Source organism: Trachurus japonicus, chromosome 1 (assembly GCF_045865225.1).
Source record: "Trachurus japonicus isolate A0001 chromosome 1, Traja_1.0".
Taxonomy (NCBI): Eukaryota; Metazoa; Chordata; class Actinopteri; order Carangiformes; family Carangidae; genus Trachurus; species Trachurus japonicus.
The window spans coordinates 7,525,706-7,540,530 of NC_140907.1; the positions used below are offsets into that span (position 1 = coordinate 7,525,706).

Genomic DNA, 14,825 nt, shown 5'->3' on the forward strand with positions numbered 1-14,825 from the left:
CAGTGCACTGCTGTGGCTTCATGATTGTGCAGAGCGGAAGAGGAGTGACGTTTGGAGTTTTTTTTTTTACAGCTAATGTTATTTTTCAGTGTAATTGGTGATCACAGTAATTTAGCAGACTGATTAATAGAATAAGACAACTTTGTCCTGTGTTTTATTATCATCATAGACATGATTAATTAAAGGAAAACTTACAAAATAATTAAATAATCATGAAAATTGAAGTTTTTATTCAAATTTGCATATAGATTATGCATGTAGATGGTAGTAGTAAAAAGTATTGGTATTGGTATTGGTATCGGCCCTGTATTTACTTGGTATTGGATCGATACCAAATTTTGCAGTATCGCACAGCTCTACCTATCAGAACAACACACAGAACACGTTGCTCTAAGGACTTACTGAAAATTTCGGTACGATTTGGTGTTTCTACAGTAAATATTTTGGAGAGGATGGCAGTTTTAAAACATCAGGCCGTTCTGCTCCTCTCAGAAAATATTTGTATTGGACTCAATGAGGAGCAGAGACAGACATGGCCGCACTCAGAGGCTGATTCTGTAAGTTCTGTAAGTCTCTCTGATATTTTGAGCACATGAATTGATAGATAACAAGTTTGTCTTACAAAGTATGCCTGAGCAGTAGACGTTTGTTAAACTCCAATGATTGGTCTTTTTCGCTCTTTTTTTTTCGCCCGTCCCATTGACTTACATGCAAAATTTTGCGTAGTTTTTCGCGACTTACGTCGCGAAAAATTCGTACACTGTTGAGAAAAGTAATAGCACAGCGATCCCGATCAGGACACACGTTTTGATATATAATTTGGCCTGCAACTCGACTAGTAGCGAACCGAAAGTTGGCCGGAAGTGGAAAAATAATAACTAGGAAAAAATCCACACAATAACAGTAGTGCCCGGTGCGATTGCCCATGGCCCTAATTAATGAAGGTGAGAGCTGTTAAACCAAAACAATGCGCTGACACTATAAAGCTGTGTAGAGGCGGGGAGTACTGCAGAGTCGGGTAATAATTATATGTGAAGAGTCATGGAGTCATCACCGGGAGTGACTACTTTATGTGTATGTAATTATGGGATGCACTGGCAGTGCAGAAATATTGATTACAGATTCAGCTAAAATGCAGCAGCAGTTGGTGATGTCTGGTGTCAGTGCATGTGCAGGAATACCAGTCAGCCAAACACTGTTTTCAAGTCCTTTGTATAATCACTGCTTTCTCTATCTCTTTTTTTTCCTTTTACACTGAAACTTGTTAGGTTGAATTACAGCAACAAAGAGCAAGAGGAAGATAAAACAGGAGAAGATCATCCACTGTCTCACTTCAGTCCAATAAAAACTTGGAAATAACTGTGGAGAGAAAAACAGATCATGATTCACCTGGAATGCCTGGAATTTCAGTTCCCACTAAATCTTAAAAAAAAAACAAAAAAAACCTTTGGAAAACAGATATGTTTACACAAGATAAACAATGTCCTTAACAACCTGGAATCAGTATATGCATAGACAGCCAACAGCTTTGCACCTGAATGCAACATAAACTAATCTATCTATCTTGAGGGGGGAGGAGGCAGAGCACAGACCCCAGCAAACAACACAACAACAACACATGGACCTACTTAGAATTCTCCAAGTTTAATTGTCCAGTTGTGGCGACGTCGACTTTACTGTATACTAAGGCTGTGTGTGTGTGTGAGAGAGAGATTAAAAGACATCTCATTTTCTCTTCATACATCCAGTTGCTCACAGTAGTTCTGGTCAGTAAGGCTGTGAGTCATTCAGTCAGAGTTGGATGCCAGACAGATGGAAGTAGTTAGTTTTTTCTCTTTTTTTTAATTGAGTCCAATCTGTCTCGAGCTGCGCTGCCATGCCAGATGCCCCAGTCTGCAGTCTGTGATTACACACTTTCTCCAGCTCACAACTTCACTCGGAATTTCTGCCTATCTGGCTTGCCTGAAATTTGGATGTGGCCTCTCTTTGTTTTGCTATTGCTTCTTGGACCATGTCCCACTCGTAGTTACTCACTCCCTCGAACAAATGAAAACACACACACACACACCCATGGAGGCGCTCACCATCTCCATATGTATTGCCAACTAGTAGATGCTTCCACTCCAGGTTAATTTGTGTGTGTGTGTGTGTGTGTGTGTTTTGTTGTTGCATCAGAGAAACGATGCAGATCAGCATCCATTAAGTGCTGCCGATGGCACTCAGAATGTCATCGGGTGCTGAGGTCAATGATGACTCACAGTTTGACATTACACAGGGCATGATGATGGTGCCCTCCCATAAATGTCTGTCGTCCTTTATCTCTCTCTCTCTGAATAATAAACAGCAGCATCATTATGGTTTTCTCTGGATGAACATGTGACTGAGCTAAAGGTCCATAGTTCCCCATGGTGGTCTCTCTCTCTCTTAGAGCTCCAACCTGGGATCCGCTCAACCACAGAGCACTGACAGACCAGGGCAAAGTTTGGGTAGATACTTTCACTTACTAGAAATAAAATGATGGATCAAAGACAAGGGCTGGGAAAATTAAAGAAGGTGAGATGCATCTAAAAGAAATAAAGGGCAAATGAAAAACTCAAGAAAAGAAGAGGTTGCTCCTTTTTCTTGTACACAGTAAACCACTTGGGGTCAGAAGGTGTCATCTTGTATGATTTCCTAATTGTAGGCTACGATGTTTGATTTCCACTGTCCAAGTAGATGTGTGCTGAGCAAAACAAGAATTTAAAGGGATAGTTCAACACTTGGAAAGTTACGAGACGGAGTTGTTACCTTATAGCGTGGTGAATGTGCAGGTCACAACTTGTCCACCAGAGCATTTTGGAGTTGTTGGATTGTGTATTTGATGAGTTTGATGAGGGAAACCAAGAAATCCCATTAGCCTCCGTAGCGTAGCTCTGAGCAGCTCACGGCTCTGCCCCACCGTTCTAAAACTTGCACCGACAATTAAAGGTAACAAACCTACTCCTAAAACTATAGGGATTATGACAATGGGCCAATTTGCCAAAATGTTGAACTATCCCTTTAAGGCAATAAATGTCTGTGTGTGCAGAACCTGCTCTTTACTTTGCATGCTTCTCTTTGTCCTTGAATTAGCACAAGAAAGTAAACAAATATATCAGGCTGAAGACAATTGGAGGAAAATATCTAACTAACCAAAGCTCTAGAAAAAAAAATACTAATGGCACATGACACACACACACACACACACACACACACACACACACACACACACACACACACACACACACACACACACACACGTGAATACAGTTTCCATGATAATCCTGCATGCAGTTCCGATGTTTAACTGTGCCCTCTACTTTAACTTCATAATGATCTAGTCAGAAACCACAGCTATAAATAGACTGCAGCACGTACAGAATACAGTGGTCTTATACTGTATGAATCTGAACAGTTGCCATGTCGAGAGTACATTTTTTTGCCGCACACTCCATCTACTGGCTTGTTGAGGAACCATAAATCATGTTTAATCTAAACCAGACTTGACACTGTTTGGCCTCTAGATGGTGATACAGTCATTGGTCCATTGGCTCCAACAGGGGTTCAACTCATCCACAGTGTAAACATGGAGGCCGTTTGTGAGGTGGACTGAACATGCTCCACCTCTTCAATTTCAAATTTCAACACAAATCTGAATCTATCTTTTTTTCTTTTTTTTTTAATCAAAGGAAAAAGAAGTTTTGATCCATTGAGCTCCGTGACACAGTTTTGTCTGTATAAGGACAAACAGCTGTGTCCTCTGTTCGCTCTGCTCAAGAAGTCTGGTGCTGTGCCATGACAATATGTCTTGGCAAGACAAGAAAACACTCACAAAACTGGGTCAGCAGCGCACACGCATACACACACATAAACACACACACACATTGTGGCTGAGGCTCAGAGGAGCGTGTTAAAGGAAGCCTGTGATACGATAGCAATTTGTTCACTCTCATTATTCTCTCAACACTTTTTTCCTTCTTTCCTGATTCATGTCCCATCATCCTCTCTTCCCCCTTTTTTTCTAACTTTCCTCTGCGTCTGTCTGTCACAGCCAATAGTAACATGGCACAGTGGTTTTTTCAAATAAGCAGAAAGGATTGTCTGTCTGGGTCCAGTTTATGAGCTGTGCCCAGCTTTTTCTCTTAAGGTAATGTCATCATGGGTAGGGAGTGGGTCGACTGTCTCTATAAATCAATGCTCACAGTGTCCTCAGACAGCACCGACAACAGTTTGTTCAAATGGACTGTGTGTAATTGAGTTTTATTTTAACTTACTTTTGGTGTTGAGCTTTGTTGAGTTTGTTGAGTTTTGCCATTAATTTATTCATTTCAAAAATGCATCTGGGTGATCTAACACTGACACCGCAGCCTCATGAGGATTTTCTGTCCTTAACTTCAAGGTTCACCAAATGCTATGCACGAGGATTTCCATTACCAAAACAGGAGAGGATAAAAGTGACTTTTCCAGTCACAGAACTTTCTAAGTATGTGTGTGTGTGTGTGTGTGTACTAGGTGCTGGCTTAGGTTTGTTTAAATTAAGAGAATGTCTTTCCAAAGTGGAGCAGAGGGAGGTAGGATAAGAAGACATAAACAAATGAGGCGTATGGCCTTCTGTGCAGAGCAGCTGCTCAGCGGATTGGACAGACTTACACACACACAGTACAGGACCTTCTTGGGGGGCTTTTATTCTGAAACTCTGTGACCCTTCTGTCAGCATACAGGGCAACACATTTTCCTTTGCAGTATTTTTAGTACTGTAGAAAACTACTGTCTATGCCACACCATGCCAGTCTGTGATGAAGCACACTTGGAATTTTCCATTTTAAAAAATCAGCCATAGAAAATATGCATTAGATGGGAATGAGCTGGCACGAAACGCTCTGTTTCTTCTTTAATTGAAAATCTGAATCAGGTCATAGTTGTATATGTATATTCACATTTCCTTGCAGTACATTTCCTGTGGCCGGATGAAATCTTGGTGCCACTGTTCTGTGTTCCCATTTGGAGCAAATGCACCGTGTCATTGTTCAGTGTGCTATAACCTGCGGGTGGATGTTGAACAGTAAGTCATCGTTGCCTCGGCGGATCTCCAGCAGCAGAGGCTGATCACCCCGCAGCGCTTCACGGATGTCCTCAGTGGTCTCCACTGGCTGTCCGTTCAGCTTCACTATGACATCACTCTCCTGGAGCCCTCCTCTGAAACACGGAGGAAGAACAGCGGTCAGTTCAGTTCGTGTGGGCACAGTATCCTAACAATAATAAATGACTTTATTTACATTACAGCAGTTGAAGGAACACCAAAGTCTGGCTGAAGGATGCTACTTTGAGGAATCTCCATCTGGTTCCAAGCTTTCTTCATTGCTGCATGTGTGTGTGTGTGTAAACGAGGTTTTGCATGTGTGTGTGAACATACTTCTCTGCTGCAGAGTTGGGTATAACCTGTTGCACCAGCACTCCGCTGCTGACATCAGGGAAGTCTGGGTTATGACGTTTTAACTCTGCTACAAGACTGAAAAACAGAAAAAAAAAAACACAACAATACTTATGTAAATGTTAAAAGGGACATATTACTGAAATATCACTTTCTGAAGGCTCTTTTACATATATTTGGATGTTTGTCTTGCTTTCCGGCCCCCAAAATGTGAGAATTGACAAAAAAATCAGTAATGTTCAGGCTCCCGAGGTTGAAATCCATGTGGTTTTATGAGGTGTTCACTCAGTTGTCTTCCAGTGATGTAACTAGGTTTCAAGTTTGCATAACCCCACCTCTACCTGGTACCAGTAGAAGGGGCGGGGCAAGCAGTGGTTCATTTGCATTTAAAGGGACAGACACTGAAACCAGCCGTTCTGAACAGGGCTGTTTAGAGAGGATGAAAAGAGCTGTGATGTTTGATCCTTGGGGGATTTTGACCAAAGCATGTCACAGACATGTCTTTAAGACACCTGCATGGGAACTATTGTAATGTGTGGAAAGGGGGCAGAATATGTCTCCTTTAAAGTGAAATTCCGGCGTAAGTGTAAACCATGGTCAAACACACCGTAACACCGAGTTAGACCCCCCCTCGAGAGATCAATTTGCCCGACCGCTACATTCACGAGATCCACCAACTTCAGCAAATACCGCAATATCGCCACACACGGCGCTGTCCGGATCCACTGTCTGACCGCAACCAAAACGCCACCATTTGCCCAAAATAATGCTCAGAACTGCACCAAATGTCATCAATAGTACACACAGGGTCCCAGCACGTAGTACGAGTTGTCAAACATCTGCTAGCTTTGCCTGTTTTCTTTAGCAAGGAGATGCAACTCAACTCACCTACTTCTCCTCCGGGAGCCACTCGTTGGTGAGGAAGCCCTGACGAGTCGATCACCGAGTGCACCGGAGTTCCACAGCTCTTAAAAATGCTCATTTGTGCCTATATCGTGGCCAGCACTCGATAATAATAGTTATAAAGTGATATGCAAGATTAAAAAAAAACAAACTCTGATTGTATTTCCATGAGGTAATTGTTGATTGAGCTGCGGAACTCCAGTGCACTCGGTGATCGACTCGTCAGGGCTTCCTCACCAACGAGCGGCTCCCGGAGGAGAAGTAGGTGAGTTGAGTTGCATCTCCTTGCTAAAGAAAACAGGCAAAGCTAGCAGATGTTTGACAACTCGTACTACGTGCTGGGACCCTGTGTGTACTATTGATGACATTTGGTGCAGTTCTGAGCATTATTTTGGGCAAATGGTGGCGTTTTGGTTGCGGTCAGACAGTGGATCCGGAGAGCGCCGTGTGTGGCGATATTGCGGTATTTGCTGAAGTTGGTGGATCTCGTGAATGTAGCGGTCGGGCAAATTGATCTCTCGAGGGGGGGTCTAACTCGGTGTTACGGTGTGTTTGACCATGGTTTACACTTACGCCGGAATTTCACTTTAATACAGATTCTGAAGACCTTTTTTCAGATATTAAAAAAAATCGTCTAGATTATATTGTTTAGTATTAGGGGAAAGTATATGAATATCAACTCACTGGTCGGTGACTGTGAGCATCCTGATGCCTAAGATGCGTTTCTTCACTTCTGCAAACAGCACAAAAACACAACAATTCATCTGCAATGAGGCTGCACCTCAAATATGCAAAGAGTCATGTCAAGTCTATTCTGACCAACAGATGAACACCTGCAGCTCTCACCTCCATCAGACTGTGCATCCTCTGTTAATCCTCCCTGCAGTTCTGTCTTTTCTGTCACAACAACAACAACAACAGCTGGAGTGAGGTTCACTGAGAAATTCACAAGAGATATTTCTAGAGGTCTGAGGATCTCACACAGAAAAGCTCTGATTCTATCTGTGTCCACCTTGGCTGTGTTTGGTCTGTGACTCTGTGAGGAAGCGGCTGATCCTGTCTGAGGGGATGGCGAAGGCGATGCCTGCCGTCACTTTCAGAGTGTTGATGCCGATCACCTCCCCATCCTGAAAAAAAATAATAAATTCATTAAAACCAAAGATATGGATACATATCTATTAAATACACTCGATATCTACACTGTACAGGTGTTAAAGGGTAGACTGTCAGTGCACACACATTTTTTAAAGGGATAGTTCAACATTTTGGCAAATTGGCCCATTGCCATAATCCCTATAGTCATAGCAGTAGGTTTGTTACCTTTAATTGTCGGTGCAAGCTATTTTTAGAACGGCGGAGCAGAGCCGCGAGCTGCTCAGAGCTACACTACAGAGGCTAATGGGATTTATTGGTTTCCCTCATCAAACTAATCAAATACACAATCCAGAAATTTCAAAACGCTCTGGTGGACAAGTTGTGACCTGCACATTCACCACGCTATGAGATAATAACGGAACGTTATGAGACAGAGTTGTTTTCAAGGTAAATTCATGCAAAACCGCTGATGCGTGTTCCCGTCGGGAGCAGTTTATCAGCAAGCAGTCTCTGCATTTGCCTCGAAAGCAACTCTGTCTTGTAACATTCCATTATTATCTCATAGCGTGGTGAATGTGCAGGTCACAACTTGTCCACCAGAGCGTTTTGGAGTTGTTGGATTGTGTATTTGATGAGTTTGATGAGGGAAACCAAGAAATCCCATTAGCCTCAGTAGCGTAGCTCTGAGCAGCTCACGGCTCTGCTCCGCCGTTCTAAAAATAGCTTGCACCGACAAGTAAAGGTAACGAACTATCCCTTTAACATGATTTTAAATACTACAAATATTATCAAATGGAAAAGAATATATACATAATTTAATAATGTTTGTTTACACATGCTTATCCTGAACTTTAATCTGAATCAGCATTTAGTTTTGACTGAATTCCCACATTTGAACAGCTGAACACAGGAGAACCTCTGACCTCCTCTGACCTGCACCTCAGCAGCTTGTCTCAGAGCTGACAGTATCAGTTCTGCCTCTAGAGCTTTTCCTCCTATTTGGTTTTTGATTTTGATGCAAATGACTATAAATAAACTGCATGTTTATATTTTAGCATTTGTTCTTTTTCCTGAACGTGTCTGTTCGTTCTATTTGTAGTAGCACTGAGAGGAACAGTGACAGCAATATTGAGTCTGAGTGGTAGCAGGAGTTGTACGACATCATTTCCCTCTATTGTTATATCTGACATTTTTATTTGCTCACCATCAACCAACGAGTGTATAAATCCTCAGGCCAGAGTTCCAGTTGTTAACTTTATGGATATTTAGTTTACTTTTATTCATTTTTATGTACACAATGTAAAAATAGTCTGTTTCCATTGTCATAAAACACAATACACTTGCTGTTATGAAAGTGATAACATGCTGATGCATTATCCCCTGTGTTGTGGATATCTCTAAGACTGATTTGACAGCTTGTATTCTTATGCAACACTATGTTTGAAATACATCACCATAATATCCGTATAGCACCTTTGTAGTTTCCTGTCTGCTCTTGAAAATAGATCTCACTGACGCTCCACAGTCACATATCAACCTGACAAAGTGCTGATTCACTGGGTGAAGAGAATGTGGAGGCCTTTTCAGATACGACTGCACCCAGGGCCTTTACTGTAACAGCTTTGTTGAATAGTCCTTCACAGTCACAATACTACTCACCAAGTTAACAAGAGGTCCTCCAGAGTTGCCGTACTTCACACAGACCAGAGACAGAAACAGATCAGTCACATCAATGGTTCTATTCAAACAACCAAAACACCAAATACAACAATAGTGGGGAATAAATCTGCATGTGTGAGTGAGTGTGCTCACATTAATAATGGCATCAGTCTGGATGTAGTCCATGTCTGAGTCTTTGATGCCCAGCTCCTTGCCGTCTCTCTGTGCCGTGCTGACGATGCCGGTGGTGACGGTGTTCTGCAGGGCGAAGGGGCTGCCGATGGCGACCACAAACTCCCCTGGCCTCAGATCAGCCGAACGGCCGAGAGACAGCACAGGGAGCCTCTTCTGCTCCCGCACACAGACACGAGGAAGCAACGGACATGTACGCAGATTGACGTGACATGTGGAGTTGTACAGAGAACAGAGGAAAAAAAAAAGACACAAGTTAGGAACGAGCCTGGAAGACAGACAGACAGACAGACAGACAGAGAGAGAGACAGAGAGAGAGACAGACAGACAGAGAGAGAGAGACAGAGAGAGAGACAGACAGACAGACAGACAGACAGACAGACAGACAGACAGACAGACAGACAGAGAGAGAGAGAGACAGACAGACAGACAGACAGACAGACAGACAGAGAGGAGGAAGAATTTAAAACTTACAGAAGTGTCCAGGTATTTGAGATATGGGTGTGAGAATACACACACCAGCGCTGTGTCTGTGAGTCACAGAGCTGCTGTTTATGAAAGTGTCCCAACTGGCCTTATGAACGTCTCGCGGAAAACTGTCAGTGCTTTGTACAAAGGATGTGGGCTCTTGTGCAACAGAGCGGAAAACTTTTTGTACATGAGAGCGTTTAATAAACATGACATTTGTGCACGTCATTTCAAATAAAGATAAGGGTCAAAGAGAGGGAGAGAGAATGACAGTGTGTGTGTGTGTGTGTGTGTGTGTGTGTGTGTGTGTGTTCCCTCACCTGAGGATTGACCTTGATCGTGGCGATGTCTGCCTTCATGTCCACGTCCGTGACCGCGGCCTCGTACGCGTCGCCGTCGTGCAGCTGGACGCGCAGCTGTGGCCTCCCCGTCACGGCGCCGGCTGTGGTCACCACATGAGCGTTGGTCACGATCACACCGGAGTGGGTCACAACGAAGCCAGAGCCGCTGGACAGACGCATGTGGCGGCCGAACAGAGGATGTCTGGAGAGGAGAGGACAGACAGACAGAAACGTCTCTGTCTGGTCGACTCAAGTGGCAGCAACAGATTCAGACTCCTGCTCTCCAGCTGCACTCCATTTTCTATGCAACAGAATCAACCATAAGAATAAAGAATTCAAACAAACAGCTTTTTCTTTCTTTGTCTCTGCTCTTCGTGTTGCTCTGTCTTAGTTTTCTACAACAATCCCTCTGACAGTGCATCAGCAGCAGATAAGGATGACAGAAACACACAGAAACACACACACACACCTTACAAACAGCTCAATGTGGACAACAGCAGGGGCTATCTTCTCCACCACGTCGGCGATGAAATTGAACTTGTAGCGAGGGCTCCCAGGATGCACCACGGGAACACCTATACTGACATGAAGAACCCATTGAGTTAATACACACACTCTGCACACCTTATTTAATAAGTATGGATGCTACTTCATGGTTTGAAGAAAATGGATAACAGACTATCTATCTATCTATCTATCTATCTATCTATCTATCTATCTATCTATCTATCTATCTATCTATCTATCTATCTATCTATCTATCTATCTATCTATCTATCTATCTATCTATCTGTGTTGGACACGTTACTTTAAAAAAGTAATGAATTACTTTTATGCTTATATTTATATAAATATATTTATATTTTAATTACTTTCCCCCAAATGTAACTGTGTTAGTAGTGAATTACTATTATTACATTATAAAAGTAACTAATTACTTACTATGAAATTGCCTGTTATTTCTAGACTATTTCTAGACATTATGACGCAATTAACTGTTGTTTCTTGGATATTTCTTGACATTATCACATAAAATGCTCAAATATGTCAAATGACTTAGACTTGCCCCTTAATCCCCTAACCATAACCCTAACCTCAGGTTTATCTGGAAAAAAACAATTCACTCAGTAAGAAAACTGAGTGAGCTGGTTAGTCCCATATAAACGGCCTCTTTCTGACTAGTGTAAAACGTACACTTTAAGGCGTGTATTATTTTGTGACTTCTTGAGTCAGGTAATGGTGCATTTTATTGTCAATAATGGGGTTATAACCGGGAAACAGTAACTTTTTTCTTTTTTATCACTCCTTACTAAAAAATGTAGCACCGTAAGTAACAGCGTTATTCCCATCACTGCTATAAGTATGTTTGTATGTTTGTATCTATCTACACTGCCTGTCCAAAAAAAAAAAAGTCACACACATTTCGTTGGACCGTCTTTAGCTTTGATTAGGGCACGCATTTGCTGTGGCATCGTTTCAATAAGCTTCTGCAATGTCACAACAAGTTTTATTTCCATCCAGAGTTGCATTAATTTAAATAAGATTCTCAGCGGGGTTAAGGTCTGGACTCTGTGTTCACATTGGACCACATTTCTTCCTTGAAGATGATGGTTTCCTACTGTCCTTCCAGTTGGACAGTTCTTAACCCAGTTTTAGTACTTTCAGCAAGCTACCACCCCCGGCCCGCCCCCCCCCTGTGCACACCACTGCTCCTTAGATGTTTTATATGGTAAACTGTGGTACTCTTATAAATTGCTTTCTTATTGTTTTTTATTATTATCATTTATTTTTATTTAGTTTTCTTGTTGTTGGTGTTTTTTGTTGTTTTTTTTTTTTCCGTATGTTGTATTTTTATTTTTATTTTTAATTTTATGTTTTTTTCTGTCCGTGTGCTGTTTTACCTACTTTATTTCCCCCATTTTTGTAGTTTGTCATGTGAGTGTCTTATGTGGGATAAAATAAAAAATATATACTTAAAAAAAAAAAAAGATGTTTTATTTGCTTGATGCCAATAATTTGACCCTTCTGAAACAGATGAACATCTTCTCCATGACCACAGGATGTGTCTCCTGACATGGTTGTTTAAGAAATGAGACTGCATCAGTTAGGGTTAGATTAATTGAAAGGTAGTTGATGCACAGACTAATCTATGCATTAGTTATCCAATGGGAGGCTCTTACCTATTAGCTTAGTTAAATCCAAGTAGTGACTTTTTTTTTTTTGGAAGGTCAGTGTATCTATCTATAAAATAGGAAAGCACCTGGGTAAGTGTGTATGTGCAATATAAACCAGTATACAGCACCATGTTAATGAAGCTTTTTAGATTCAAGTGCATAGGCTATGCACCCAGACTTCCCCCTCCTCTGATGAGATCCTCCCTACCTGTGTCTGCAGGTGAGCAGGCTCCTTTGTGCGCTTGGCTCACCTCCGCTCTTCCCTTCTGCTGCGCTCTGCGGCTGGCTGCCCTCAGCTCACACGCATTACCGTACGTTCTCCCGTCGCTCCCACACACCTGATGCTCCGTCTTGCACCGGCAGACCCCCCCGGAGCCCCGCCGCCTCCCCGCAGCCAGCAGCAGCGTGCACTCCAGGCCGTCCCCGCAGGGCAGGTCGTTCTTGCGGCCGCAGGGGTCTCCTTCGCGCGGAGAGCAGACCAGGCAGCAGTTACACCGGTCCGGGACGTACCCGCCGGCACAGCTGGGGCTCGGACAGGAGCTCACGTCGCACCGGGAGGCGCACTTGTCGGGACGCACGGCTGCAGTGAGGTCGTGCGTAAAGAGAAACGCGGCAGCGAGTAGCAGCAGCTGCATGGTGGTGGACACTGATGGAGCGGATTTATCCTGAGGCCGTCATGTTACACACTCCCTCTCCAAACATCCAACCTCAGGACCCTTCCTTTCTTTGAGATAATAAAATAAATAATGATAAAATAACCCTACACATTCACTGGTTACGTCACACCTCTCACCTGCGCTGATCTTTGGAAAAAGAATTAGATGTTGGCTACTAAGCTCCGGACATCACCGAGTCATCAGAGACTCTCTCAGCTCTGGGACTGGACATCACTGAGTTTGGAGCCGGGAGGCGACTCAACTGCTGTGATGATGATGATGATGATGATGATGGTGATGAAGGGCGCCTCCTAATGGAGAAAAAGACACATAACAACACACAGTGTGGATCAGAGTTTGAGCGCAGTGTGACCCTCAGCCTCATGTTATTGCACTAGCATGGTAAATATGAACAATAAAAAGAACTTAACTTATTTCAGCCAGTCAGAAAAAACAACATATATGACTCTGGATATATATGTAATATAAGGTATAAATTATGTAACCTATCAACTACTACAAAGAACAACAAAGCTCAGCTAGGAACCAGAATTAAATTTATTTTTATATGATGTTCCCTACATCCATAGGCTATGTTGGTCTGACATTATTTCTCTTTTACAATAACTTTGCAGCAACAGGTTGATCCCACACGGAATTCCCATCATTACACAAACATAATTTTTTTTTTTTTTTTAAATGAAGCATTGCAATCTATGTGGACTTGCTGCCGTTTTTCCCATAGTACAGAAAACCACATGAACTTCACATGTGAACAAAATTGCACATGGGAATCATGTTATTTGCACATGGGAGATGTGGTTTTGGCCCAGTTGTATGTGAACCCACATATATGTGCTCTACATGGTAATGTGGTAACATGTGATGATCACATGTGTTACCGTGTAGAGCACATGTGCAACATTGTTCACATGTGAAAAATCACATGTTAAAGTTCATGTGGTTTTTCTGTAAGGATGTCTGAATATTTTTGTTCTGTGTTTTTAACAGTGTAAAGTCGGCAGGAAAAGATTAATAAAATAGCTGAGTTTCATTTTGCTGCTTCAGTGTTGATCCTGACTTACTGGGACCCTTGAATAGAGCAGAGACATTGTGCGTGTTGTGAGTCATACCTGTTCTTTACAACTACTGTGTCAAGTCACAATAGCAGCTGTGGAGACGGCCTGTTGTTCACCCTCTGGTTCTGCTGTAAGGAGAGAATGTGCAGCTGAACGGCGAGGCCACGTCACCTCTGTCCATGAGAAACCTGCAGCAAAAGACTGTTTCTTTCTGGGCACAACTTCAAGGGCTGTCTTCCTGTCACTCTACCGATCCAAGCCTCCAAGAAATTTGATCACTCATTACTGAAAAGTAACATAAAATATTCTAACAGCAAGTAAAACATCCATTTCTATATATGGATCAGCTGAATTTAATCATTTTAATTGTTTAGATATGAAGCAATATCCAAACAGTTGGAAAAAAAAATCAAGACTTAGTTTCAGGCTTTTCTCCAGTGCAACTACATTATATATAATATATATAACTAGAAATTTGTTGCAAGAAGCACAGACAACAAATTAAGAGTTTCCAGGGGAAACAAAAAGTGAAAAACACCTGCCATCCGCTGTGCTACTTGCAGAACATTTCTGCATTTAACTAAAGGTAAAGGTAAAGGTACTTTATTGGTCACATATACAGCTAGTACAGTGAAATTCTTTCTCTGCATTTAACCCATCCCTGAGGAGCAGTGGGCAGCCACGGTGCAGCGCCCGGGGACCAACTCCAGATTATGAGCCAGTGCCTTTGGTCAGGGGTCACTGACTGGAGGATTAACCTAGCCGACATGTTTTTAGTGGTGGGGGAAACCGGAGCACCCGGAGACACG

At 42.5% G+C, this 14,825-nt stretch overlaps 1 protein-coding gene across 2 annotated transcripts; it reads right to left on the minus strand.

The window, feature by feature from the left end:
- Positions 1-4,680: 4,680 nt before the first annotated feature.
- On the minus strand, positions 4,681-13,175 carry htra3a (HtrA serine peptidase 3a). Of its 2 annotated transcripts, XM_085761242.1 has the most exons (10): positions 12,490-13,175; positions 10,577-10,682; positions 10,087-10,309; positions 9,260-9,454; positions 9,107-9,139; positions 7,365-7,479; positions 7,199-7,249; positions 7,037-7,085; positions 5,432-5,527; positions 4,681-5,214 (listed from the first exon to the last, which is right to left on the minus strand). In XM_085761242.1, exons 1-10 carry the CDS (start codon positions 12,914-12,916, stop codon positions 5,046-5,048), a joined length of 1,464 nt encoding a protein of 487 aa, XP_085617368.1. In that variant the 5' UTR covers positions 12,917-13,175; the 3' UTR covers positions 4,681-5,045. The 2 variants fall into 2 exon arrangements, with proteins under 2 accessions (XP_085617368.1, XP_085617285.1); XM_085761159.1 differs by having other exon boundaries at positions 4,931-5,214; positions 9,107-9,454; positions 12,490-12,991.
- Positions 13,176-14,825: the final 1,650 nt, after the last annotated feature.